The following is a 26,997-nucleotide window of genomic DNA, read 5'->3' as shown; positions in this document are numbered from 1 at the left end:
TGAGTGTCCCACCCCTCTTCATTAGTATTCACTGCTCTGCCGGCTGGCCCTGCCTCCTCTGTTTGTGCTGCCTATAGGGGAGCCCTGACAGTTGGGCAGTCACCAGAATTAAACCGAGCACCAACCTAAAAGGGCTTGGCAAGAACACTTAAGGTGCAAATAAATTTGATATGATTAAGAATTATGCTACCATATATTCCGGCCTATAAGAAGACTGGGCGTATAAGACGACCCCCCAACTTTTCCAGTTAAAATATAGAGTTTGGGATATACTCGCAGTATAAGACTACCCCTCTTCCAATGCACACCAAATAAAAATAAAAAATCATGTACTGGTGCTGTGTATGAACAGATACTGGTGCTGTACTGTATGTGTTACCCAGTATATAACAGTATATAGTCAATTGACTTGTTACATTGGTCAACTCTCCTTAAGTATACTGGTCAGCTCTCCTTGTCTACCTGTTTATCAGAGCGGTACGAAAGAATAGATTGCGCTCCCTCAGCAGGGAGATCCAAGAGGCGGTAACGGGATAGGGCGTATCACTCGGAAACAATGACACCCGGCGTATAAGACGACCCCCAACTTTTCAGAAGATTTTCAAGGGTTAAAAGGTAGTCTTATACGCAGGAATATACAGTAATTATTATTATACATATGTATTCTAATTACTATGAATATCTATTGTAAAATGGACTAATCAAATTTTGCAGTGAAAGCACTTGATTTGTTAATTTTCAAGCTACATAGATTTGCAGGAACATTTGCATAATTCTGCATAATCTTAGAAATATTTGCATATTTCAATTAGAGTAGAAAGTTGACACTGAGCCAAAACTATACACAAATTCCTTTTAGACATTAGTGGGCAAATAAATATGGGGAAAAATTACCGCCTATAGACGTCCGCTTTAGGCAGAAGCAGTTTTGTACTAAAATGCCTTTACACGTCCGTGATGTATGGATGTGAAAACACAGAACACCTATATGTCTGCAGAAGCCTAAGGGTTAATTAATTTTTTTGTTTTCACAGGGTACTTACTATGTATAGTATTATCTGTATGTACTTCACACACTAAATCCACATATTCCAGGAAAGGTAATTTATAGAGGGGTATGTGCAGAGAAAAAGATGTATACTAAGCCAAAGATTCCTTTGAGATTACCTTATTTAATTATTACTTTCATATCAATTTCCATATCATCATTTATAGAGATAGGGCAAGATTAATAGCCAATGTTCCATTTGTAGACATAAAATTCAAGTAAAAGATGAAATAAAAGAAGTATTATGAAGTCTGTGTGTACTGAGGATAGAAGAAAGATAAAAGAAAGTGCATCCCTTTCTGGAAATGTAGCATGTAAATAATTTACCTTAGGCACATGGTATATAGACAGATTGCTGTATACAGTCTAAAAACTTTATTGTGGTAAAAAGTACCTATGCAGAAAACCTGGAACCATATGTAATTGACTTTTCTTCCAAAGTTTTCGCCTAGGTGATATTTTCTTACCTTATCAGTAAGACACTGTTTAAACTACCAGCAAGCAAGAAAATGCTCAATATAATTTTGGTAGTACCTTTTCATGTACTTTCCAGTGCTTTTTTCATTGCAAAATGCTGAATCACCTAGGAGAAAACTTAAAGGGATACTTAAGTCTGGGCAAAAAAATGAGTTTAACTCACCTGGGGCGTCCCTCAGCCCCCTGCAGCTGATCGGTGCCCTCGCAGCTCCCCTCCGATGCTCCTGGACCCGCCGGCGACGACTTCCGGCTTCGCCGTCACCGGCCGACAGGCATGGGAACGCGAGTGATTGTTCGCGTTCCCAGCCACAATAGCACCCCCTATGCGACTATTGCGGCAAGAAGGCAAGGCAAGAAGGCCGCAATAGTCGCATAGGGGGTGCTATTGTGGCTGGGAACGCGAACAATGTCGCCGTCGCTGTCGGCCGGTGACGGCGAAACCGGAAGTCGTCGCCGGCGGGTCCAGGAGCATCGGAGCAGAGCTGCGAGGGCACCGATCAGCTGCAGGGGGCTGAGGGACGCCCCAGGTGAGTTAAACTCATTTTTTTGCCCAGACTTAAGTATCCCTTTAAGAGAAAAGGTGAATTGCATATGGGCCACGGTTTCTTTCCTGGTCCCAAACTGCTTGCACAACCCCTTATAGTGAATGAACACTACAATCACCATGGCAACCGGATACATGTTAATCTTTCAGCACATAAAAACAGCACATACAACTTTGGACTATACCATTTTTATTATTTTTGGAGGGTAACTCATCAGGTAGAAATGTTTAATTATGTACACTTGCTTGATCTTAAAGCCCCTAGCTCACCTTGATGGATTTTTGGGTAACTCATCGGGTAGAAATGTTTAGTTATGTACATGTGCTTAATCTTAAAGCCCTAGCTCACCTTGATGGATTTTTAATTGTTAGTAAAGCTCAAGAAGGGATTATGCCATCTTACTCAATCACACATTTTTTTTAATATATTTTACATGTTTATCAGCAATTTTCAAAGACAACCTTAACAGCAGTCCAAAATATCAAGAGTAGAAATAGACATACAACAACAAGGACTCTATAAGCCATTGTTTTAGAAGGGTCAGAGGTAACAATCCCAGTTAGGTGACAGACTGTGAAGGCTAGACGGTCTAGGCTGAAATTACTTTCATTGTACCTTAGAAATGATACAAAATGTTGAAGAAAAAAAGAAAAGAAGGTGAACCAAAAAAGAAAAAGGAAGAAAGAAAAGATGAGGGCCACTAGATCCAACCAGTGGTCTATCTCCCCTCCCCCCCATCCTTCACGCCCTGAACCCCACAGAATATCCATTTAAGTGTGTGACTAACCAGGAGCACAAATAAAGCTAAGGCAACAAGAGTTATCCCCTCATTAGAAAGAGTAAAAACCTCCCATCGCATTCATGTCTGGTCAAACTTCTCCTACCTATGGTAGGCCATGTGGATAACTTGTTGTAGTGAGTGTTGCTCTTTCAGACAGTCTTGGATTGTTGGCGCTTGACTACATGGCCAGAACCTGGGTATGGTTAGCTTTGCAGCAGTGAGGATATGGTGCACCAGTGATTTTTTTTTGTATGTTTTGATGGGACAATCTATTTTAAGCCAAAGAAGAAGAAAAAGGAGGGGGAAGAGGATCATTAGAAATGTTAATATTGCTCAAGGCATCGATAATTTTAGCAAATTGCATCACAGAAGGGCTTGATTTTGGAGCAGCAATGCCAAATGTGCAACATATCAACTACCTCCATGTGGCAAGGCCAACAGAGATTTGAAATAGAAGGACTGAATCTATGGAGCCTCTCTGGAGTTCTATACCAATAAGATATAGGGCCATATGCAATTCACTTTTTCCCCTGAGTTTTCTCCTTGGTGATATTTTCACACCTTGTCATAAAATGCCTTTTAAAACACCAGTAAGTAAAACGATACTCAAAATAAACTTGACAGTACTTTTTCACTGACTTTTTGGTCCATTTTCAATTGTAAAATGGTGAAGTTATTTTAAACAAAAGATGAAAATTATCTCCTAGGAGATAACTCAGGAGAAAAAGTTACATATGTGCCATAACCTTATGCACATTTTCCTGAGCCCTTACAGAAATTGAACATTTGTGTGCAAAAGAAGACATTTAGTCCACTCAGCCTCTGAGATGTGTCTATTCAATCTATTCTGCCATTCCAACATGAACTTACCATATATCCTAGGCCATAACGCAAGAAATTTAGGACTGACTCACTAAAGCAAACATAATATTTAGTATTTAGTTAGTATTTACAACACAGCATTCCTACAGGTCCACACACATTCCCTGGGTTATGCCAGCCTGCTGGAGGGAAATGGGGCTAGGACTTGTAAGAGCACCCCTGCCTGCCAAAGCACATATGAGACACCCCATGGCAAATATAAACCTTACAAAACCTATGCAATAAAAAGCAGCTTACACTGCTGATTCTGTTCCCTACTTACTGAAAAAAAAATCCTTTCCCTTTACATTTGTGTGTTGGCAATATTTGCATGACCTTTCTAAAGTAAACACTGGTTATTTTTCTGATATTTTTTACTCTTCTTTGCTCAGTCTTTAGACAGTTTTTAATCCTTCCGTTAAACAACTTGCAGTCTTATTCAGTGTTCATCTGTTGTTAGTGCTTCATTTTCTAGCGGCTCTTTTTTCTGCTCAGTGTACAGAACTAGAAAAGACAGTCTGAGAACACATTCAAAACAGAATGAAAACAGACTGTGCCTTTTCTGTTTGCTTCCCATTGTCAGCAATGCAGAAGATCAGAAGTCAGCAGGATGAAAACAGAATGAAAGCTGTATGTTCTTTTTAACGGGGAAAAAATGCTAATATTTATAAAGAAAAAAATATATTTTTTAAAACAAGAAAAAAAGGCAAACATATTGAAATAAGGGATAAGCTTGACTTACAGCAGACCTTGACAGATAATTAATTGTATTGTGTAGTACTAATCGTAAACAGAACACTGGTAACATAAAAAAGAGGTAATAATTGATTACCAGTTTAAAATGAATTTGTCGTGCAAATAAATATAAAAAACAGATAGTTACCTAAGGAGAGGGAAGGCTCTGGGTCCTAATGAGCCTTCTGGTCTCCTCCTGGTCCCCTTGTTCCCAGGCAGGCTTCTCCATTCAAATCCCCCGCTGCGGGAGACACCAAGAGCACCACGGGTGGCTCTGTACTGTGCACGTGTGAGTGCCGGAGAGAGGGCGCTGGCGCACGCGTATAGAGCGACTTGTCTTCAGAAGCCCGAGTGCTACCGAAGACTACCGAACTTCACCCAACATGGAAAAGAGAAGTCTACAACCAATCAGTCATAGACTGCTAACGGCGGAATTCGGGGACTGTGAGGAGACCAGGAAGGCTCTATAGGACCCAGAGCCTTCCCTCTCCTTGGGCAAGTATCTGTTTTTTATTTTTATTTTCACTTCAGACTCCCTTCAAGGGCTTCATTTTTAAGAATGGATTCTAAACCACAAACATGACAGTCATGTCCAATGTAAAATATGCTTAATTCAGCTGCAAAACAAACAGAAGTAATGACCCTTTGAACTGTTCAGCACTTAGGACAGTTTTATACCTATTTTGTTGTGTTGCGGTAGGGGTGTGATGTTCCTGCCATATCACACCACAAAAAAATGTCAAACATTTGACGCTGCGGGAGAGGGCGCCGACAGCGCATGGCTAAATTCAACTTTCTGTTTGACTTGCATAGGAAACAGAACTCGTTTTTTAAAACTTACTGCACAGGAAACCAGAAAGGGACTTCAAAGAATGAGAGAAAAAGAAGGAGTGACAGGAGAGAGACAGAGAGTCCGACTGAACCCATTAGTGGAAAGACGGCAGTCCTAGCCATGCGTCATACCCCAGTGGCCATGCTTTCAAAAATTTAGCTCCGGGCTTTCAGCCTAGCCCAGTACAGATGGTGGAAATCAACAGTCCTGGCTGAGCATTCATACCCCGTGGTAGTGCTAGCAACAATTTAGCTCCAGGTTTATGGCCTTGTCCAGTGCAGGTGGTGGAAACTGCAGTCCTTACCATGCATTATGCCCCTGTGGCCATGCCAGCAACAATCTAGCTCCAAGCTTGCTGCATGGTCAGGTACAGGTGGCGGCATGGAGGTTTGAAACATGGTCTGGTGCAGGTGGTCGGCATGAAAGTCTGAACCCATGTGTCAGGGATAGCAGTCAGCTGTGTGAGATGGGGAGCATGGGTTGCGTGGCTCCCTTTGGCTGCGGGCAGCCTAAGGGACCTGCGACTCTCTCAAGGTAGTCCGGCTGTAACAAACGTACCTGGTGTGGTCTCTGCAGGCTGCTCTGATGGAGAGAGCTTCCTCTTTGGTCGGTCGCAACCCCGGCTCCCCTGTAGACGCGAGTCAGCATGTTGGCATCCCTGGCTCCCCTGTAGACGTGAGCCGTCACCACGCATCCTCCCAAGACCCTGGGCGAACGCGCACAACCCGTGGCAGCCTTTATAGGCTGAGAAGACGGGTGTGAGGCCGGTCAGCTGACACAGCAGTCAGCTGACTTGGAGCAGGATTCTGATTGGCTGGCAGTTCAGGGGTGTACTGCACTTTCCCTGTGTATTTAAGTCTTGCTCTCTCAGTTCCACGCTGTCCATTAAGCAATCAGATTACTGAGCGCTGGACTTTGCTCTGCTTCTGAATCTAGTTAGAGTTCTGCTGAGATGGATATATATGCAGTGTTTGCGATATATATCTATCCTTAGTTGGTATTGTATATTGTATTTGTTTTTCTGTGTATGACCCGGCAAGCCCTCCACTATTGATTAAAGTCTTATCCCTCTGTACTACAGTCATCTAATACCTGATATTGACCTCGGCTAGCCTATCGACCTCGTCTCTGTCTCATCCTTAACTGTACCTCAGACATCTGATTTATGTGTAAAATCCTAGCCTGTAATTGACATTGGTCTGTCTTAGCCCCTTTGTACCGCAAATCTCAAACTTCACGTGTATAACTTCAGTTAAATATCTGACCTCGATTTTTCGTATTTTCTGTGTAATTGGTTAGTTTGTATCATAGCCAGCGTTACACCGGCACTGTGCCTACCCAGGCTAGCGGCAGTAAACTTGCCTGTGTGGAGGGCGATAAGCGGCGGCAGGGGGAGGTGGCAAATCCCTTGGTGGTGCATAGCTGTAGGTCTGGACCATGTGGTTGGTGGCCACAGCTGATTCCTGAGCCCCGAATCCTCCAGCCCAGTGGATGGTAGCATGAGGAGGTGGGCATTACTCTTTGGCGATGGAGTTCCCTCGCTGGGGATGGAGTTCCAGACACTTGTGGCTGAGGTCCCTTCCCGAGTGAAAGTTGCAGATGACCCGGCCAGTGATGCCTTCCCAACGTTAGAAGCTCTGGTGGATGGAGCACAGGTATGCCTCAGGTCCACAGGGCGGGGGAAAATCTCCTCTCTCTATGGATGGATGGAAGAAGGCGAGAGAGGAAAAAAAAGTCAAAAGGACCGGAGCCCTGTTTGATGTGGCTCCCTACTAAGGCGCCATCTATTCGATTGTAGTAATGATGGGAATTAATGATGAGAGTCATGATTCATACAACCTGGGATTCAACTCACAGTCCTTACTCAGTGAAGGATATTCTGTACTCTAACTGAAGATATGACACCGTATTCAGCAGTGATGCATTGTGGGAGACACCATATGCTCACTCCAACCTGAATTATTGCAAATACCTTCTGTTTTGAGAAGGCAAACATTTGTGATATGACACTGTGATACAATGTAAAGTAGCCAGTGTACAGCTTGAATAACAATGGGCTTAATTCAATAAAGGGAACCTGAAGCGGGTAAAATTATTTAAAATAAACACATGACGTAGCTGCAAATGAATATTACATACTTACCTCACCGTCAGTTCCTCTCTGAAGGTCTCCATTTTCTTCTTACAGTGATATCTTCCAGTTCTGACAATATTTTGTCAGAACTAATATATACCAGTTGCCATCAGTTATATATCAGCAGCTGCCAGTTACAACTGAATGTGCAAGGTAATGTCCATGTTTGCCTATGGCTCAAGTGGGTGATGTTACAGTTTAACAATGTGCTGACCAGGAAGCTGTTATGGGGTAATGGCCATTTTTAAAATGGAGGACGGATAATTCCATTGATCACAGAGGACAAATGGGACATAGGAGTGGAGAGCTGGGTTGAGGAGTAGACTACATAGGAGGTAAGTATGGCCTGTGTATGGTTATTTTGAATTTTTATTTTCAGTTCAGGTTCTCTTTAGGCTGCAGTGCTAAAGCAGGGTACCTTAATGTGAAGGAGCAGCTGCTAATGCATGCCTTACATAGCAGCGCTCCCAGCTATGTAAGTAGCATGCCTTCCTTAGGTGCTTGCCTTCCTTAGATAGGAGCGTGCCTTCCGTCAGACCCTACTGCTGGGCGGACTTTCAGGCGACAGTAGCGCGTGTGTACGCACTGTCCGCAGACTGATAAGGCTGTTTCAAAACGATCCGCCGGGCGGATTGGCAACCCCCTGCTTCCGCCGCACCCATAGTGCCCCCTTTCACCACCCAGTCTGGAGTCCAGGTGGAGACAGATCATCTAGGATCGGCCCTAGACGATTTTCATCTGATCTTCACCGAGGATCTCTAAGACTTAGTTGTAACAGAGACCAACCATAACGCTACACAATTTATTACCGCCAATCCGAACAGCTTCCATGCCCAGCCTTTTCGGTGGAAAAAGGTTTCAGTTTCCAAATTTAAAATCTTTTTGGGCCTTCTCCTCAACATGCGTCTAACTTAAAAAAAATGTATTGCGGTCCTATTGGTCTACGCACCCAATACATCACATGCCCATGTACTCTGCTGCCATGAACAGGGCACGTTTTAAAGACATCCTGCACTTCCTGCACTTCAATGACAATACAACCTGTCATAAAAAAGACCACCCTGACTATGACCGGCTCCACAAATTCGGCCCCTCATAGACCACCTGTCATCCAAATTTCCAGATGCTTACACCCCTGAACAGAACATCTGCATAGACGAGTCCCTCGTACATTTTATCGGGCACCTAGGCATTAAGCAGTACATCCCAAGCAAGCACACCCGGTATGGGTTCAAGCTGCATAAGCTCTGTGACAGGGCCACAGGCTATACATATCGTTTTAGGGTCTATGAGGGAAAAGACACAAGATTGGAGCCGGTCGGATGCCCTGACTACCTTGGGAGCAGTGGCAAGATTGTTTGGGATTTGGTGTCACCCTTGTTCCAGAAGGGGTACCATCTTTATGTGGACAATTACTACACAAGCGTGGCCCTCTATCAGCATTTACAGCTACTCAGAATTCACTGCTGTGGAACTGTGCGGCCTAGTCACCTGGGCTTCCTCCAATGACTCACTAATATCCTCCGACTTGCATGGGGGAAGAGGGTTGCCTTGTGTAATGAAAACCTGCTCGCGGTGAAATGGAAAGACAAGAGGGACGTTTACCTTCTGTCCACCACTGACGCAGACACGACAGTCCAAATTCAACGAGCAACTGAGGTTGTTGAAAAACCCCTCACCGTCCACAAATATAACCTTAACATGGGAGGGGTGGACTTCAACGACCAGATGTTGGCACCCTATTTGGTTTCCCGCAGAACCAGACGCTGGTATAAGAAAGTGTCTGTTTATTTGATTCAGATGGCAATTTACAACAGTTGTGTTCTCTACAGTAAGGCTGGAAGAACTAAAGGACCCTTCCTTCAATTTCAGGAAGAGATCGTTTCGGGACTCCTGTATCCAGGAGGAGCCATGGCCCAACCCCAAAAGGAAGTTAGCCAGCTACATGAAAGACACCACCCGTATGTCTTTCCAAGTACCACATCTCACCATTCCCCAAGAAAACACTGTCGTGTCTGCAGCAGGGCTGGAATGAGGTGTGACATCACTTTTTATTGTCCCTACTGTCCTGACCAGCCTGCCCTATGTGTAGGGGAGTGTTTCAAGAACTACCATCAGCAGGTACGCTATTAGAGTAGGGAACGCAAGACACAGAGTAGGCACACAAAGGTCTCTCAAGGCTCATTCACACTGGCGCGATGCGTTGCGGCAAATTGCCTTGCGAAAGTCCCACTTTGCGGTCCCCACTACGCCCGGAAGCGTGTGACTTAACGCTACTGTGCGGCTCCTGCGGCAATATGCGTCGTCCGGACGGCGACGCAAAGATTACTTGGCCGAATGCTAGACAGGGAATAACATGTACTAACGTAGAATACGGAATACCTTGGGGTGTCTACTTTCCAAAATGGGGTCACGTGTGGAGTTCCTATACTGCCCTGGCATTTTAGGGGCCCTAAATCGTGAGGAGTAGTCTGGAAAGCAAGTGAGTAAAATTGACCTGTGAAATCCTAAAGGTACTCGTTGGACTTTGGGCCCCTTAGCGCAGTTAGGCTGCAAAAAAGGGTCACACATGTGGTATCGCCGTACTCGGGAGAAGTAGTACAATGTGTTTTGGGGTGTATTTTTACACATACCCATGCTGGGTGGGAGAAATATCTCTGTAAATGGACAATTTAGTGTAAAAAAATTGTCCTTTACAGATATATTTCTCCCACCCAGCATGGGTATGTGTAAAAATACACCCCAAAACACATTGTACTACTTCCCCTGGGTAAAGAGATACCACATGTGTGACACTTTTTTCAGCCTAGCTGTGCAAAGGGGCCCAAAGTCTAATGTGTACCTTTTAGGATTTGACAGGTAATTTTTACACATTTGCTTTTCAGACTACTCCTCGCGGTTGTGGGAACCCCACAAGTGACCCCATTTTGGAAAGACGACACCCAAAGGTATTCTGTAAGGGGTATGGTGAGTTCATAGAAGATTTTTTTTTTTTTGTCACAAGTTAGTGGAAAATGACACTTTGTGAGAAAAAACTAAAAAAATCCATTTCCACTAACTTGTGGCAAAAAATTAAATCTTCTATGAACTCACCATACCCCTCACGGAATACCTTGGGGTGTCTTCTTTCCAAAATGGGGTCACTTGTGGGGTTCCTATACTTCCCTGGCATTTTAGGGGCCCTAAACCGCAAGGAGTAGTCTGGAAAACAAATGAGTAAAATTGACCTGTGAAATCCTAGAGGTACTCATTGGACTTTGGGCCCCTTTGCACAGCTAGGCTGCTAAAAAGTGCCGTACTCAGGAGAAGTAGTTTAATGTGTTTTGGGTGTCTTTTCGCACATACCCATGCTGGGTGGGAGAAATATCTCTGTAAATGTACAGTTTAGTGTAAAAAAATGGAAAAAGTTGTCCTTTACAGAGATATTTTTCCCACTCAGTATAGGTATGTGTGAAAAGACACCCCAAAACACATTACACTACTTCTGCAACGGCAATACCACATGTGACTTTCTTTCTGCCTAGCTGTGCAAAGGGGTCCAAAGTCTAATGAGCACCTTTAGGCTTTACAGGGGTGCTCACAATTTAGCCCTCCACAAAATGCCAGGGCAGTACAAGTACCCCACAAGCGACACAATTTTGGAAAGTAGACACCCCAAGGTATTCACTGAGGGGCATGGTGAGTCCGTGGCAGATTTTACTTTTTTTGTCACAAGTTAGCAGAAATGGAAACACTTCTTGTGACAAAAAATAAAATCTGTTATGAACTCACCATGCCCCTCAGCAAATACATTGGTGTGTCTTCTTTCCGAAATTGGGTCATTTGGGGGGGTGTATTTATACTATCCTAGCATTCTAGCATCTCAAGAAACATGACAGATGCTCAGAAAAGCCAGAGCTGCTTCAAACTGTGCAAATTCACTTTTTTGTACCATAGTTTGTAAACGCTATAACTTTCACCCAAACCAATAAATATGCACTTATTGGATTTTTTCTTATCAAAGACATGTAGCACAATACATTTGGACAAAAACTTGTATATAAATGTTACTTTATTTGAAAAATTTTACCACAGAAAGTTGAAAATATCATTTTTTTGACAAAATTCCTGACTTTTTTATGAATATAATAAAAACTAAAAATTGCAGCAGCAATCAAATAGCACCAAAAGAAAGCTGTGTTAGTGAGAAGAAAATGAGGTAAAATTCATTTGGGTGGTAAGTTGTATGACCGAGCAATAAACCGTTATAGCTGCAGTGGTCTGAATTATAAAAAATGACCTGGTCTTTAGGGGGGTTTAGCACTGCAGTCCTCAAGTGGTTAATGTCTAAACCCGCTGACAACAAAATTGAATACACCTCTGAGTAAAAAATGTCAACATTCTGCCCAATTAGACATTTTCCCTCCCTGGAGTCATGTGACTCGTTAGTGTTACAAGATCTGTGTGAATAGGAAGCAGGTGTGTTAAATTTGGTGTTACACTCTCTCATACTGGTCAATGGAAGTTCAACATGGCACCTCATGGCAGAGATCTCCCTGAGGATTTAACAAAATAATTGTTGCTATTCATAAACATGGCCTATAAGAAGATTGCCAACACACTTGAAAATAAGCTGCAGCAAAGTAGGCAAGACCATATAACACATGTTCCATTCAGAACAGGCATTGACTAGACAATTTGTAAAGCAGTAACACAGAGGCGCCGCCGCCAAGTAGAGTAAAATCGATTAAAAACTGTTTAAAAGGGGAAGTTGGTGGACTCACCTCCCTCGTAGAAAGAAAGACCGGATAATGGGATGTTACTTACAGTATAAAGTAACAATTTATTAAAAGCTCTAAAGTTGCAACGCATTTCACGGGTCACAATCCCGCTTCATCAGGCAAAAATGTTTGGAGGGTACAAAATCGGGTCAGTGGCAGAGGCGCTCAGCCAGGCCATTGACCCGATTTTGTACCCTCCAAAAATTTTTGCCTGATGAAGCGGGACTATGACCCGTGAAACGCGTTGCAACTTTAGAGCTTTTAATAAAAAGTTACTTTATACTGTGAGTAACGTCCCATTATTCGGTCTTTCTTTCTACGAGGGAGGTGAGTCCACCAACTTCCCCCTTTTAAACAGTTTTTAATCGATTTTACTCTACTTGGCGGCGGCACCTATGTGTTACTGCTTTACAAATTGTCTAGTCCACCCTTGGTGGAGGGATGTATCCCGATTCCTTCCTGTCTACAGAGAGCGGGGTAATGTTATAATTCTCCCCGCCCGCTTATCCAGTGGTTGCCTTTGTGGCGACCCACGCTTGGGAGTATAACCAATACTTTGCTGTACACCTGACTAATTGTCACTGAGATACTACACTATATTGGGCTCTCGGGTTTCCTTTTGTCTCCTTCAAGCTTGTTATCAATTCCCATCTAGTTACTTCCAGATCAGAAAGCTTTTACCCTTCCCACATTCTCCCCAAATCAATTATAACAAAAGTTAAACATGGAATATGGCTTCTTATTCCAGGCAAAAAATGGTAAAAAGAGGTACACAAGGCTGTTATAAACACACCGGGGCAGAAGTGGAAGGGTTAAATGTTTTATTACGCAGTTGGATACTGGTTAAGGCCTCTGCATCTTCCGCGGCACTTTACAGAGTATATAGTCTTTTTTCACTATTATTACTGTGTATTTATACAGTACATTACCAAGTATATAGTGATGACATCAATAGAGCGGTTCACAGTGTAATCCCTAGCCCCTCCTACCATCTTCAACTGCTACCTCAGTAGCATAGACCAGAGTGACTCCAACACTAATTATTTCAACTATAAACCATGGTTTTACAGTCATCCCCATGCACACCTCTGTTTGAAAACCTGTGTTCTGTGAGCCAGCCAGGCTAGATATACTTTACCAATAGAAAAAAACATCTAGCATCCTTTACCAACCATAACATACAGAGCCTGCCAGCAAAAGAGCAGACTTTCAATGTCTGTAGCACATTTTCGTTAGTAGAATGTACTTAGAAAAAACAGAAAAAAACGGTGCCGACATAGACGCCTATGATAAAAGCTGCATTTAGCGGCATTAGGGGGAAACCTGGGCGCTTGCCGGTGCCCGTCAGTGTTTACCTCAGGGTGCCCAATTTTAAAAAATTTTACCGCAAATCACGGCTTCCGCCAAGCCGGGATATGCGGCTATGTACGTAAATGTAAGCGCCTGAAGGCACCCGATTAGCGTCAAGAGGGCAAGCACAGGCATGCGGAAAAAAATGGCTTGTGGATAATTACACTGCAGCATTGCATAGCGGGTGCGGGGTTAAATTTAGGCACCACCGGAGGGTGTTTAGGGTTAGGTATCAACCAGGGATGGGGGTCTTAGGGCTAGGCACCACAGAGGGGGGGGGCTAAGCCCTTAGGGTTAAGTACCACCAGGGGGGTCTTAAGGTTAGACACCACCCTACTTAGGGTTAGGCATTGGGTGGGGGAGGGTTCTGTGTGAGAGTAGGGTTAATTACCATAGTAGCAGGCACGTTAGTGAAGTATTGCAGTCGTGATATTTCACAACAACCGGTAGTTAAAGGAGCATTCGTTACTATATAAACAAGCAAGACGGCGCATAGCAGCAGCGCTGTTTAAGTAATATACTTCATTGTCACAACAGATTGTAGGTGGAGTAAAATGGTGGCCACATCCTTGCCAGGGAGTAGCTAAGAATCAGTGGGTCCCCAAACAAAGCCTTAGATGGGACTCCTTCCCTTGGGAGGGAAGGGGGTGGTAAATGAGAAAAAGACACAAGAAAAGGTCCTAACTACCATACAATCAGACATAAACATAATACTTATTATTGTGTATCTCTAATTTAACACTGATATCTAAATCCTGGATAATGCAATTAAGCAGCACACCACCCAAATAACATTTCTGTAGTATGTGTCCTACAGTACCACAGTTACACAACAGTCCAGGCAGTTCTAAGGTGCCACGCTCCTCCTGATTATGGTAAGCTAGAATGGGTGCTAAAATGCAGTGAGTGTTAAGGTACAGTGGTGGATGCTAAGGTCCAGTGGGTATTAAGGTGTCAACGTCCAGTTTGTGGCAAGTCGCAGTGGGTGCTAAGTAGTACTGAGTGCTAAGTAGCTTTGGTTGCCAAGTTGCAGGCAAGGCTAAACAGTGCTGGGTGCCATGTGGGTAAAGGCTATGAGGGTAATGGGTGCCATGTGGGGCTTGGTATGTGGTCACTAGAATAAATATGGGTGCAGTCTTTTGCAGGTACTGGGTACCATGTGGTTGCTGGGTTGCTGGGTGTGGGCCATGAAGTTTCTGGATGCCATTTGGGTGGAAAGTGAAGGGTGTGGGGTGTACTGGGTACCATGTGGGTGATGAATGTGAGCTATATGGATGCTGGGTGTCCTGTGGCTGCTGGGTGTGGGCAATGTAGGTGCAGGGTGCCATTTGGGTGCTGGGTGTAAATTAGGGGGGTACTGAGTGCTGGGTGTGGGATATGTGAGTGCTGGGTAAAGCCTATGAGAGCACAGGCTTTCATGTGGGAAATGGGTGTGGGCTATGTTTGTACCATGTGGTGCTGGGTGAGGTTATGTGTGTGCTGGTTTCCTTGTGGGTGCTTGCTGGATGCAGGCTTTGGGTGGGTCTACTGGTGGTACTGGGTGCCATATAGATGCAAGTATAAAGATGTTACAGAGTGCGTGTGGGTAGAACTGTGAGGAATGCTGGGTGTCTCCTAATTTCCCTGGTGCTAGTGGATCAAAGTATCTGGTGCCTAGTGGCAAAGGAGAGCAGTGGGGGGCAGGATCTCTTCCATTGTCCACCTTCCTGCCTCTCCTCTCTCAACCAACAGCAGTATGATTTATTTATTTATTTTGGGGGGGGGGGGGGGGGGTGGAAAGAGCCACCTACTCCTGCATCTTTATGCCTCTCTGCTGCATAATTGACCTGTAGCAACATTGGTACTAGGTGGTAGGCAAAGAGCCAAAGCTTACCTAAGAGGCCACACCAAGGGAGATGGGACTAAGCTGGTGATGAGGAAACCTCCCCCTCCCCACCGCCAGTCTGTGCCTGTGCTTGAGGGGGGATGGGTGGGAGAAATCGCTCTTGGTCTTGATGGGGGTTGATGGTTTTATGAGGGAAGTCACTATTGGTGTTGCTAGATGGTTAGAGGTCATTGTGGGAGATGGGGGGGTATTGTCACTGGGATGAGGGTTAGGTCACTGTGTGGATGGGTAGAGGTCACTGTAGGTGATGCTGAGGGGAGTGAGTAGGCACCATAAAAAATTATCTTACTGGCTTCCAGGCTTTTTCCAGGCATGGCACAAATCCTGAGGCCAGCCACACTTCAATCTCCAGGTATCCATCAGCAACTACCTTTTTCTCTTTAGTCTCTACGTGGGAGGACCAAACGGGGGCGGGCCTTCCTGTGGACATTGGGCGGGGCTTTCCTGAGCAAGCCACGCCTCTCTTATTCAGGCAAGATTCCTGTGTCCAGTCACTGCGGACTTCAGTGTATTCCAAGCGGGGGCGGGGCTTCCTCTGGAGAGAAGGGTAGCAGGTCATTAAATTATGGGAGGTCCTGAGCCCTCATTTGCCTCCACGGACGTCTGTCAGCCCGCAGCCTGCAGTGACTAGCGGGCGGCTGAAGTAGTGCCCGGATCACACGATCAGGAAGCTCTACATCCACGCTGCAGCTAGCCCCGCCCACCGTCACGTTCTCTGGGTGTGTCGCAGCGCTTTCCTATCCTCTCTCTTCCCTGCCTGCTCTCCTCACGGGCTAACCTGGCAGTGGTGTGACCTATGAGTGAGTGGTCTGTATTACTGATGTCTCTGCTAGCGGTAACAGGCGTCTTCATGGCTGTGTGATAGGAGTGATATTAGTATCTGTAGGATCCCTATGTGATGTTTGGTGTTCTTGTGTCGCTGTAGTTATGTTTTGTGCAACTTTGTTTCGTAATGTATTTGTTTGTAGTTAGGTTCAAGAGTTCAGCAACAAAGTAACAAAACACACAAATGCTCTGCAAAGACAATGCTACAAGGTCAGGGCAGCATGTAAAGTATATATGTCCAGGGCCGGCCTTAGGTTTCACAGCGCCCTGAGCGAAACCTGATTTTGGTGCCCCCCCATTCATTCTCTTCACGCGCGCACACACACGTAGGCAGATCCCCCCCTTTATTATATAAAGGCAGGTTCCCCCCTTTATACAGGCAGATCCAAGACTATGACTATGGTAGGATTAGCTTGTGAGTTTCGCTGAGGACAGTCAGTGACATGACTATGTACTCTGTAATGTGCTGCAGAAGAGGTCAGTGCTATATAAATGCATAATAACAATATGGTAGGACATTAGACTATGACCATGGTGGGGATTAGATTGTGAGCTCCTCTGAGGACAGTCAGTGACATGACTATGTACTATGTAAAGTGCTGCAGGAGAGGTCAGTGCTATAGAAATACATAATAATAATATGGTAGGACAGTAGACTATGACTATGGTAGGATTAGAATGTGAGCTCCTCTGAGGACAGTGACATGACTATGTACTCTGTAAAGTGCTGCAGAAGATGCCAGTGCTGTGTAAATAAATGATAAATGGTAGCACATTGGGCTATGACTATGTTAGAACAGCACGGCCGCGTAGTGGTTAGCACTCTCGCCTTGCAGCGCTGGGTCCCTGATTCAAATCCCAGTCAGGCCAACATCTGCATGGAGTTTGTATGCCCCCCCGTCTGCGTGGGTTTCCTCTGGGCACTCTGGATTCCTCCTGCATCCCAAAAAACATACAGATAAGTTAATTAGCTTTCCCCTTAATTGGCCATAGACAGGAATACATACACTACACTGATACATACATAGACATAGTCGGAGTATGGTAGGGATTAGATTGTGAGCTCCTCTGAGGGAGTTAGTGACAAGACTATGTACTCTGTACAGTGCTGCCGAAAATGTCAGCACTAAATAAAATTTATAATAAAAAAAATGGTAGGATTAGACTGTGGGCTCCTCTGAAGACAGTCCGTGACATGACTATGTACTCTATAAAGTGCTGCAGAAGATGTCAGTGCTATATAAATACATCATAATAATATGGGAGGACATTAGACTATGACTATGGTAGGATTAGACTGTGAGCTCCTCAGAGGACAGTCAGTGACATGACTATGTACTCTGTAAAGTGCTGCAGAAGATCATGTCAGTGTTATATAAATTAATGATAATTATAATAATATGGTAGGACATTATAGGGATGCACATAGACTTAGGCAAAGAAGGTGGATGGGGGGGGGGGGGGGAGCATGGAAGGTGGGCACAGGGGGGACGCATGGAAGGTGGGCACGGGGGGGGGGAACGCATGGAAGGTGGGCACAGGGGGAATACATGGAAGGTGGGCACAGGGGGCTGCATGGAAGGTGGGCACAGGGGGGCTGCATGGAAGGTGGGCACAGGGGGGCTGCATGGAAGGTGGGCACAGGGGATGCATGAGAAGGTGGGCACAGGGGGGATGCATGGAAGGTGGGCACAGGGGGGCTGCATGGAAGGTGGGCACAGGGGGAATACATGGAAGGTGGGCACAGGGGACGCATGGAAGGTGGGCACAGGGGGGCTGCATGGAAGGTGGGCACAGGGGGGCTGCAGGGAAGGTGGGCACAGGGGGGCTGCATGGAGAAGGTGGGCACAGGGGATGCATGAGAAGGTGGGCACAGGGGATGCATGGAGAAGGTGGGCACAGCACAGCATGCAAGGAAGGTGGGCACAGCACAGCATGCAAGGAAGGTGGGCACAGGGGGGCTGCATGGAAGGTGGGCACAGGGGGAATACATGGAAGGTGGGCACAGGGGGGGATGCATGGAAGGTGGGCACAGGGGGGATGCATGGAAGGTGGGCACAGGGGGGATGCATGGAAGGTGGGCACTGGGGGGCTGCATGGAGAAGGTGAGCACAGCATGCAAGGAAGGTGGGCACAGGAGGCGTAAGGAAGGTGAGCACAGCGCAGCATGCAAGGAAGGTGGGCACAGTAGGATGCCAGGAGAGTAGTCACACAGAGAGATGCACAGGGAGAGAGGGTGAACACAGGATAGAGACAGAGATGGACACAAGACTAGAGATCAAATGGCAGAAATAAGAAGCCAGAATATATCACCTCCTCCTCCCTGGCTGAGTGTCCCTCAGTTTGGCTGTGTCTCTGCTCCCACCTCCATGTACGGCTTGCAGGCTAGTATCTAGTTGTTATCTGTCTCCGATCTCCCCTCCGTGTACAGCTGCTGGCTGGGTCTGCCTGAGTCTCTGATCTTCCTCTCTCATCCTGGTACAGCTCCCAGTGCTCGTCTCCCTCCACTGCTCCTCAAATTTCGCGCCACAGTAGCTGCTGAACGCTGACACGCATCACGCAGCTGAAGATACATCAAGGGGGGAGGAAGCAGGAGGAGGGGTAGGCGGGGCACTGGTCCTACTGCTAAATAGTAGCTCAGTATTGACTAACACTGAGTACGAACTTGGGCGGAGCTACCACGGAAGATGGCCCTGCCAGAGCCCGCAGACAAGTACATATTCCCCAGAACGGCAGGAGCGCCCCCCTGGAAGCTGGCGCCCTGAGCGACCGCTCTGGTCGCTCAGGTCAAAGGCCGGCCGGCCGTGTATATGTCAAACTCCGGCTGGCGGGATTTGGCCTCCAAATGGTTTCCCCACTTTGCATTATTTTTGGCCCTTTATAGACCACCAGGGAAGCTATATTGGAGGTGAAGGTCTAAATCACCATGGAAGTATGGAAGCCATATGAGCGGGGAGGGGTCTTCTAGACGCCAGGGAACTTTATAGGGGAGGGAGGACCACTAGACATCAGGCATACCTCCCAAATTTTTGAGATGAGAAAGAGGAACACTTAAGCCACACCCCTGCTCACGCCTACCACAAGGATTTCATAAGAAAAATATGTTGTTTTATAATTCAAACCACACTGGTCCTTTCTATCCTGATTCATTTTCCTTCAGATTAACATTTTAAAACTAGTAATACTGTGTTTCCTTGAAAATAAGACACTGGCTTATATTAATTTTCCTTCCAAAATATGTACTAGGGCTTGTTTTCAGGGATGTCTTATATTTTGTGGGGTTAGCCAGATCCCCCTTTAGTATTTAGCCAGATTCCCCCTGTGTATATCGGCAGATCTCCGTGTATATAGGCATATCCACCCTGTGTATATAGGCAGATCCCCCCTGTGTATATAGGCATATCCACCCTATGTATATAGGCATATCCACCCTATGTATATAGGCATATCCACCCTGTGTATATAGGCAGATCCCCCCTGTGTATATAGGCATATCCACCCTATGTATATAGGCATATCCACCCTATGTATATAGGCATATCCACCCTATGTATATAGGCATATCCACCCTATGTATATAGGCATATCCACCCTATGTATATAGGCATATCCACCCTATGTATATAGGCATATCCACCCTATGTATATAGGCATATCCACCCTATGTATATAGGCATATCCACCCTGTGTATATAGGCAGATCCCCCCGTGTATATAGGCATATCCACCCTGAGTATATAGGCAGATTCCCCCTTGTGTATATAGGCAGATTCCCCCTTGTGTATATAGGCAGATTCCCCCTGTGTATATAGGCAGATTCCCCCAAGTGTATATAGGCAGATTCCCCCAAGGCAGATTCCACTAAGTGTATATAGGCAGATCCCCCCCCCCCCCCTCCAGCTTGCTTTACCTCCTTTGTGCCGGCTCCTGTCCCCCTCCTTAAGAAAGTTGGATCCCCTTGCGGTTTATGCCAAGCATAATGCAAACTGCAGATTAGCGGCGAAGGCAGCTAATGTAGTCCAGTAAGCGCTGCCGTATAGAGGAAGTGATCTCTGTTTACTTCCTGTACAGGGCAGCGCTGTAACTGGGCTACATGAGCTGACGTCACCGCTGATACAGTTTGAATTATGCCCAGCATTAACCGCAGGGGGATCCGGAGGGGGACAGGAGCAGAAGAGGTAAGGCAGGCGGACGGGCGACTATGGGCGGGGGGGGGGGTGCTGGACGGAGCAGGACTCTAGCGCCAACTGTAACTAGGGCTTATTTTAGGACGATGTCTTATATTTCGAGTATACTCGGAATATGGGCTAGGGCTTATTTTAAGGGGATGTCTTAAATTCGGGGAAACACCGTATTAATTTAAAGGATGGGAATAAAGTTTAGAGTCAGTCAAACACATTTTTTAGTAGAGAAATATATATTGACATAGAAAGAGGGACAAAGTCCTGAAAGAGGGACAAATGAAGAGGGAAGAGGGACAGGGCTCCCAAAAAGGGACTGTCCCTCCAAAAGAGGGACAGTTGGGAGCTATGATCAGGGAACTCGATAGGTGAAGGAGGAGGCTTTAGACACCAAAACACAATGGCCCTTAATTCACTAAGCTTTATTAAACACTATTAAACGTTTGATAATTTACCTCATGGGTAACATTTAATTTTGAATTCACTAAGGTTTTATAGATTTATTGAACATTATATCGATAAAACATTTGATAAATCTATAACACCTTAGTGAATTCAAAGTTAGATTTTACTCATGAGGTAAATTATCAAACGTTCGATAAAGTGTTCGATAAAGCTTAGTGAATTGAAGCCAATATAGAGGAGGGCCACTAGCACCAAGGAACTATGTATGGAAGGAAGGAGGACCACTAAGTACCAGGGAACTGTATAGGGGAGGAAGGAGGCATTAGACACCAAATAACTGTATAGAGTAGGGAGGGGGCACTAAACACCAGGGATAGGGGAGCAAGGAGGCACTAGACACCGCAGAACTGTATAGCGGAGGAAGGAGGGCCACTAGATACCAGGGAACTATATAGGGGAGTGGAGGAGGGCCACAAGACTCCAGGAAACTGCATAGAGGGGCTACTAGACATTAGGAAACTGTATAGGGGAGGGAGGAGGGGCTCGAGGCACCAGGGAACTGTATAGGGGAGGGAGGCGGGACACTAGACACCATGAATATGTATAGGGGAGGGAGGGGTCCATTAGACACCATCAGGGAGGGGGACTAGTAGACACTAGGGAAATTTATAAGGGAGGGAGGAGGCCACTAGATATTCAGGTTGGCCTGCAACTTGGTCCCAGTGTTAAATATCAGCCCACTTTGCATATGAGTCTGACACCCCTTATGTTAAGCATGCCTGTATGCTAACTTTTCCACAGGCCAGTAATTGGTCTAGTGGAGGGGACCTATGGCCGTTTCCTGCTTGCGGCAACATGGTCATGAGCACTCATTTGTAGATATAGGGGGCACACCAGGGAACGCTATCCACTCCACCAACCAAATTAGGTTTGGGTGAATTAGGGGTGAATGACACAGTTGAGGTACCTGGTGTACAATTTTAACATTGGTGTTTCCCCTGGGTCACATATTTCTTACAAATTAGTGGACACAGCCAATTTGCTGGGTGCCCTCAACTAGACTAGCACCAAAAACTGCAGTATATCTTAATATCCCCCACCATTGTCACAGCTGTTGCCTTCTGGCCCCCAGAACAATGATGGACCAAGTACTGGGTACAGTTTTGGTTACTCTGTGGAAAAGCGGACGGTATATATGTTAATTCTGGAACACGCAATTTTCATAATTAGCATACAGTATATGAGGCAGAAGGTGTGACAGGGCACAGGTGTAAGTGTAGGTGTATGCTGAGGTAAGTTTAGGTTACAGACTGAAAAGTTTTTGCATATATGTAAACAGTTCAGTTGCTTTTCTGTTGAAGCATTCGGTGTACACTCAGAACACATTTCAGGACTACAGGACTTCAATAATGTGTAACAGCAAGACCTACCCCAGGGAAGTGTTATTCCATATGTTGTATTTTGAGACAATTATACATCCCTTTATCAAGGAGAAGACGATGCAGAAATGATCGTTTCTGCTGCTAATCCAAGCGAGACGGGGAGAACCACACAGGGATTGGTTGGTGCCATGCCATGTATCACAGGCTATAGGTGGGACAAGCTAGATTTACAGCCTTTTTGAGAAAACCGGAAATACTGTTTAATTTCTGGCAACAAATGATTAAGTTCTTTATGTCTGGGTTTCATTATAATAAAGTTACTTGGGGTTTGGTGGTCTATATAATATAAGCAAGAACACAGATGCCATTGGTTGTCCCTATTTGCAGATCCAATATAGAAGAAAAGAAATGCTGAAGTAAAGGTTTCTGTTATAAGGTTGCATGGGATTTACCATTGTCTACCTTGATTTACAAGCCACTTTGTCATGGCTTTCCTGGCTTTGAATGTAATACTGATGGGAATATTACAAAGGGAGCAGTAATCCCCCTGTAAAAAATGGCATATATGCCCACAGAATAGCCTTTTCACAGCTATGAGCTAACATTTGCATTAAAGCGCTTTTCTTTTGTAAGGTTCAAAACACAAGGGCAGCTAAGAAGAGCAGCATCCACTACCTACAGTGTGCTTAGTAGACGACCCTGGTTATAGCTACCCTGGTTATAGCATACTGGGAATGTGTGTTCCAATTGGGGATGGTTGTAAATGCTGATTTCCAATTCCGACATATTTCTGAAATTTCAACAGAATTTAGCCAAAATTGGAATTTTTGATTTCCACAGAATGGCAATTTTTGGAAACCAGAAATAATCCGAAAATGCATTCCCTATCGGCAACCGTGGTAAACTTCTGCAGTCTCTGATTGGCTTAATACTTCTGAGTCTTCTGATTGGTGTAAAATTTCCACGGTAATCTGATTTCTGCTGCAAAATTCTGTGGATTTCCACATACTGATTTCCGTTGCGGAAAGCCGATTTCCGAGTTAAAATCCACAGAATTCTGAAGCTCGTCCCTAGTTCCAATCATAATCTCCTACTCATACTATGGCCTAGGGTTAGTTTGTACGATGTTTAGTGGAACCCAGTTAATATATCATTTTTTTTGTGTGTGTGTGTAATATAGGAAACTACACATGGATGACATGCAGAATTTATGCAGACAGTATCCATCCTGAATATTGAACTGAGGGCTCTAGTACCATGAGGTGAGGATTCTATCCACTAAGCCACTGTGTGTATACTACAATACAGGTACAATACATGTACAACAGAACTCTGCATACTGACATCCCCTGAAGCATACATCAAAAGGGATCAGTAGGCTTAATCCATGCTAAAGCAGCGCAGTTTATTGAGAGGAGCGCAAGCTCATCGCACACTATGCTGCGGTAGTGCAGCGTACCGTGTGCTGATAACTTACGCACGCTCCTTGTAACTAACGGCCACTCCACTCATTCCGTCATGAGCCTCGGCGGGTCCAGTGGATTTCTAGAACGTGATGCCAGTGCTTTGATTGGTCCAATAGACTGCCTGTCACTAAAGAAGCACAGCTTGATGAATCAAGCCCATTGTGTCTAACTGTCCATTTAAATGCAGCTAAGACTGAAGAAAATATGCTTTTGCATTGTGCTAGAATGCTGGCTTTCTTCTCATGATAATGAAACTAATATTTAAGCTTAACCTATTTTGGTTCCTGGACTTAGTTTCTACGTCCAGAAACCATGCGCGCTACCACGCGCCCCCGCGGCCGATCGTGCACGCGCACTCCCGGCCACGGATTCGGTAGTCAAGGAATCAATGTATCGGGCTATGGAGCCCGATCATTGATTCCTCTCCCCCGCTGAAAAAGCGACAGCTTCTCTAGGAAGCTGAGCTTTTTCTGGCCGTCTCCTTCCCGATGCGTCACTCTAAGCGTGTGCTACGCTTAGAGTGACGTCATGTAAACAAACTCATGGCCGCCATCTTGTGGCCAAAAAGTAATACTACACCTGTAAAAAAAAAAAATTAAAATTAACACACATTTACATTATAAATCTATTGTTTACCTCCCACCCTCCCAAAACTACCCAAATAAAATGTTTACTATTAAAAAAAAAAAACCATTACAATAAAAAAAACATGTAAATATTTACCTAAGGGTCTAAACTTTTTAAATATCAATGTAAAGATGAAATATTTCTATATTTTTTTTATTTTAAACTTGTAAATAGTGATAGATGCAAAATGGAAAAAATGCACCTTTATTTCCAAATAAAATATTGTCGCCATACATTGTGATAGGGACATAATTTTAACGGTGTAATAACCGGGACATATGGACAAATACAATACGCGAGTTTTAATTATGGAGGCATGTATTATTTTAAAACTATAATGGCTGAAAACTGAGAAATAATGAATTTTTCCATTTTTTTCTTATTCTTCCTGTTAAAATGCATTTACAGTAAAGTGGCTCTTAGCAAAATGTACCCCCCAAAGAAAGCCTAATTGGTGGGGGAAAAAACAAGATATAGATCAGTGCATTGTGATAAGTTGTGATAAAGTTATAGGCTAATGAATGGGAGGTGAACATTTCTCACGTGAAAACGACGGAACCTGAATGGGTTAATACTGTTGCCTGTCATTTTTTATTTTTAAAGGACCACTATCATGAAAATTGTAATATTTAAAATGCATTTAACCACTTCAGCCCTCAGTCGTTTTTCTACTTATGCAGCCGAGCAATTTTCACCTCCTATTCATTTGCCAATAACTTTATCACTACTTATCACAATGAATTGATCTATATCTTGTTTTTTCCGCCACCAATTAGGCTTTCTTTGGGTGGTACATTTGCTAAGAATTATTTTTTTGTAAATGCATTTTAACAGGAATATTAAGAAAAAAATGGAGAAAAAAATATTTTTCTCAGTTTTCTGACATTATAGCTTTAAAATAATACATGCTACCATAATTAAAACCCACGTATTTTATTTGCCCATTTGTCCCGGTTATTACACCATTTAAATTATGTCTCTATCACAATATATGGCGCCAATATTTTATTTGGAAATAAAGGTGCATTTTTTTAGTTTTGCATCCATCACTATTTACAAACTTATAATTTAAAAAAAAAATGTTGTGTATCCTCACATGCATATTAAAAAAGTTTAGACCCTTAGGTAACTATTTATAAATATATATTTTTTAAATTGTAATTTTTTTATCTATTTTTTAGTTAACAAATTTATTTGGGCATTTTTTGGGGGTGAGAGGTAAACAGTTAATTTTAAATGTAATTTATTGTGTGTTTTTGTATTAAAAATGTATGTGCATGAAGTTTTATTATTTGGCCACAAGATGGCAACAGTGAGTTTTTGTTTTTCTATCCTGTGAGCGAGCACGCTCGCTCACAGGAACTACAAGGAGGATGTAATTTGTTGTTTTTTTTTTTCAGAAAGACTGCGGCCTCTGAAAAGAAGCCGTCAGATTTTCTACCGGGGACTGCACGGGAGCGCGCCAGCGCATGCACGATCGTGCGTGGAAAAGTCAAACCCAAAAGGCGAAAATAGTTAAACCCATGCAAATATGAAGTACATTTCTTCCAGAGTAAAATGAGCCATAAATTACTTTTCTCCCATGTTGCTGTCACTTACAGCAGGTAGTAGAAATCTGACAGAACCGACAGGTTTTGGACTACCCCATCTCCTCATGGGGATTGGCATGGTTTTATTTAGTTTCAAAAGCACTTTGGGAATGGCGGTTGCTCTGTCCAACTGCCAAAAAAAGTGTGCAGCGAGAACAGAGGCTGGCCAGCATCATTGTATAAATCATTTTCATAGTGACCTAAGCCCGTTTAAAAACGGCTCCAGGTCTGTCGCCGCGCGTGCGTGCACCTGCCCTCTGCACGCACGCGTGCCCCCACACGCGCACTCACGCCCACCCACTCGGCCTCCTGGCCCCTGCTTCCTGTCCCAACGACTTTTTTCAGTGCAGGACATGCGCAGTAGCGCAAAAGCACTGACATACGGACATGGGATGCAGGGACACTTGTACTTTATTAGATAGGATAAAGGCCACTTTGAGAATCCCCCATGAAGAGATGGACTAGTTCAAAACCTGTCGGTTCTGTCAGATTCCTACTACCTGCTGTAAATGACAGCAACATAGGAGAGAGAGGTTACTCTGGAAGAAATGTACTTATTTGTATATGTTTACATGTATTTTAACAATTTTCGCGATAGTGGTCCTTTAACCACTTAACCCTCCAGGTGATAAGGCCGAGCTCAGCTCGGGCTATGCCGCGCAAGATGGTTTTTCAGGCCCTGCTGGGCCGATTTGCACAATTTTTTTTTATTACACGCAGCTAGCACTCTGCTAGCTGCGTGCAGTGCCCGATCGCCGCCACTCCGCGCCGATTTGCCGCTACCCGCCGCGCAATGCCGCCCCCCAGACCCCATGCGCAGCCTGGCCAATCAGTGCCAGGCAGCGCTGAGGGGTGGATCGGGACTCCCTTTGACGTCACGACGTAGATGACGTCATCCTGCCCCGTCGCCATGGCGACGGGGAAGCCCTAATGGAAATCGGGATTTCCTGATGGGCCTGATCGCTGGAGGCGATCGGAGAGGTGGGGGGATGCCGCAGCTCAGCGGCTGTCATGTAGCTAGCGCTAGGCTAGCTACATGATAAAAAAAAAATAGTGCTGCGCTGCCCCCTGGCGGTTTTAATTGACCGCCAGGAGGGTTAAGGACCACAGACTT

General features: G+C 44.7%; 2 protein-coding genes across 6 annotated transcripts in view; one reads left to right on the top strand and one right to left on the bottom strand.

Moving 5' to 3' along the window:
- Nucleotides 1-15,916, bottom strand: part of MYL2 (myosin light chain 2) — a 119,059-nt gene extending 103,143 nt beyond the window's left edge. Inside the window, exon 1 of the mRNA XM_068245727.1 lies at nt 15,698-15,916. Within this exon, the coding sequence (XP_068101828.1) occupies nt 15,698-15,838 (141 nt within the window). The 5' untranslated portion in view covers nt 15,839-15,916. The remainder of the gene's footprint in view (nt 1-15,697) is intronic.
- Nucleotides 15,917-16,146: 230 nt separating this feature from the next.
- CUX2 (cut like homeobox 2) overlaps nt 16,147-26,997 on the top strand; it is a 549,861-nt gene continuing 539,010 nt past the window's right edge. For all 5 annotated transcript variants that reach the window (XM_068245676.1, XM_068245662.1, XM_068245667.1 and 2 more), the window contains exons 1-2: nt 16,147-16,208; nt 23,382-23,463. The gene's annotated coding sequence lies outside the window, so the exon portion shown is untranslated. The remainder of the gene's footprint in view (nt 16,209-23,381; nt 23,464-26,997) is intronic.

The sequence above is a fragment of the Hyperolius riggenbachi genome, chromosome 1, assembly GCF_040937935.1.
Source record: "Hyperolius riggenbachi isolate aHypRig1 chromosome 1, aHypRig1.pri, whole genome shotgun sequence".
Taxonomy (NCBI): Eukaryota; Metazoa; Chordata; class Amphibia; order Anura; family Hyperoliidae; genus Hyperolius; species Hyperolius riggenbachi.
The sequence above is the reverse complement of the archived record's forward strand: the minus strand, read 5'-3'. Positions and strand labels throughout refer to the sequence as shown.